The sequence below is a fragment of the Lepidothrix coronata genome, unplaced genomic scaffold (assembly GCF_001604755.1).
Source record: "Lepidothrix coronata isolate B3197 unplaced genomic scaffold, Lepidothrix_coronata-1.0 Scaffold2349, whole genome shotgun sequence".
NCBI classification, from domain to species: domain Eukaryota; kingdom Metazoa; phylum Chordata; class Aves; order Passeriformes; family Pipridae; genus Lepidothrix; species Lepidothrix coronata.
This window is the reverse complement of record NW_016692529.1, coordinates 1-2,613: the sequence shown is the minus strand read 5'-3', so window position 1 is coordinate 2,613 and position 2,613 is coordinate 1. Positions and strand designations below refer to the sequence as shown.

General features: G+C 39.6%; 1 protein-coding gene across 1 annotated transcript; it reads right to left on the bottom strand.

Annotated features, from left to right (window-relative positions):
• Window positions 1-15: 15 nt before the first annotated feature.
• LOC108491887 (microprocessor complex subunit DGCR8-like) lies at window positions 16-2,523 on the bottom strand. The gene is made up of 3 exons (XM_017803683.1): window positions 2,333-2,523; window positions 1,831-1,944; window positions 16-1,501 (listed from the first exon to the last, which is right to left on the bottom strand). The coding sequence occupies exons 1-3, from the start codon at window positions 2,474-2,476 to the stop codon at window positions 1,418-1,420; spliced, it is 342 nt and encodes a 113-aa protein (XP_017659172.1). The 5' UTR covers window positions 2,477-2,523; the 3' UTR covers window positions 16-1,417.
• Between the last annotated feature and the right edge of the window lie 90 nt (window positions 2,524-2,613).

Genomic DNA, 2,613 nt, shown 5'->3' with positions numbered 1-2,613 from the left:
GGGATGGTTCCCAGGGCAGACACTGCAGTGCCACAGAGAACCCAGTGAAGAACAAACCCCAGGAGCGGGCCCTTGGCTGCAGCCGCAGCTCCTCCCGTGCTGTGCCTGCCAACACCTCCTGTCTGTGCTGCCCACACTGCCTGTGCTGCAGCTGAGAACACTTTGCATATTTGTGACTTCCTTAGTTAGGAGCATAGCCAGTTATGGTCTCATTCTACTCATTACTCTATGTCATAACCCAAATCTACATTCTAGTTTGCAGAAGTTACACATTGTCTTTAAAAACTAAAAATGTAATTAAAAAAAAGTAAAAACAAAGGCTTCTTAAAAAAAAACTAAATTGCTGCAGTTATTTCAGATTTTAGGGTTGTGTTGATTCTTTTTTAAATTCTTTGCTTTTATGGTGCAAATTAATTAAGACTTAATTGATCAAGTCAGATGTAATCTGACACCTAACAAATAAGAAATTGTTTTATTGCTGGGAGAAGGGAGTGGAAAGTCTTTAAACACATCATTGGCAAAGTATATTTAGACTATCAACCATCATCAGCTGCATTTTGGCTCCAAGCTTTGAAAACACCCTTTCAAACTACAGTTTTTATTTTAATCATACAACTAGGGCCATATTTTCCCCGTTCAAGTGATCTGTAAACTAACACAGGCTCTTTTTATTTCAAATAAAGTCCAGTAATTTTGGATATCCAACCTGTTACTCTTAACACTACCAGGTGTACTTGTTCTTTTCAAGTAGTAAAAAAATCTGTATCCTGTGCTCTCAAATAACTAAGCCTGGCAGGAGACAAAAAGCAAAACAAAAACAGCATTACTGGCCTAATCCTATGGCATTAGGAACATTGCTCATCACTTTCCTGTATTTGTCACCAAAGTGTCTTATCAGTGCATATTATTATGTGCTGAAATGCAACAAAACTTTTCACAAAAATAGTTTTAGGCATGTTCATACAAGAAGATGTACATATATTTCTTTTATATATACATATATATGAATGTGTATATATATAATATCGGCTTCAACCTGTACATAGAATTTCTGAATTTCATACTTAAAATACATCCATTTCAAACAACATGGATGGCTTTCCAGGAAAAAGTGCTTGATTGATTTTATCCTGTGTGAACATGCCTGTGCTCTGTGCATTTGCCAAGTAAGAGACCTTTATGATCGATCCTTTAAACGTACATATCTCAGAGGTATTAAAAAAGGAAAAATACCTAACCAAAGAAAAAGAAACTAGGAAAAAGTAATATTGCCCTGATGATGCAAAAAGAACAATGCATAACTGAAGCAGCTTGGATTTTAAAAGTTATCTTGCATTCTGCAGCAAACAATTTTTAAATAATTGTTGAGAATCTAGTTCCTCCGTTTGTGTTATTGCTCCCCACTTGCATTTTCTCCTCACACATCAACAGTGCAGAGAGGTTCACTCCCAGGCTGAGCCGACTCCACTATTGTCATCTTGGGTTTCTTTCGTGTTTCCTCCTACAAAAATACGAAACAGCCCCCACCACACAGTCATAAAGAGAAGGTAATCATAAACACCAATCCAATTTTGTACAATTTTAGCCAAACCTCTGTCAATTGGTGTGAAAGGTTAACTTGGGCTGATGTTGAAAATAAATTTACTGAAGTAGGTACAATTAAGTTATAAGACAGTTTAAAAGAGAGGATGAAAATCTCTCTAGAAGTAGCTCCCCAGTCAAGTTTTGAAGAGCTCAGATTTTGAGATACCGGGTAAAACAACCTGACCATTGGCACAGGTGAACTGTGGCACTTGTGCTGTTTGTAAATCCACAAGAACATTTACTCACTCTTTCCTGTGCCAGTTTTTTCATTTCTTCCTGTAACTTGTTCAGGATGTGCAGATTTGGCTTGTTCTTTTTGGCATACTGCTGAAGCTCTATCACACTTCTATCAGAGGTTTCCTATTCAACAGAACCACAAGCAACAACTGATGAAAATAATGTACATGAAGCAATAGTTGTACTTCCTTAAGTAGTAACATCTATTTCCACAAGTCAGGTCAATGTTAAATATGTAACAGGTTATATAATTTTGATCTGGAAGATGCAAGATTAACAGTGATTACTGTCAGTGCAATCACTCCTCTCGTGTTCTGGCAACAGCAAGGTACAGGATCCCTTCTGAACTGAGAACTGCTCCCCAAAGGGGCACTGCCTTCACCAGCAGGGACCAGCATGCCAAAACAGACAGCCTAAAGCTTTGCTGGGGCTAAATTTAAACCCCCAGAAAGACCCAAAGGCAAAACTCCAGTCCCAGGGTAGGTTATGACCAACACAAGAGCACAGTCACCTGTTTAACCAGCTTGCTGTTCTCCCTCCCGTACATCCGCAAGAGAGAGCCCCAGTTCTTCACGTGGGGGTGCAGGAGCTGCAGGATTTTCTGGGAAGCCAATTGCTTCCCCACTCTCTTATTTTTGCCTGTAAAAACAGTCATGGCAGTGTGTCAGTCCTGGACCATCATGTAGTGATATGAACACAAACATTGCCTTGTGTCAGTCAGAACTGGGACAGCAGAGCAGAGGGACATTCCCCAGCTGAGCCAGCACCCCAAACATTGCCTTGTGTCAGTCA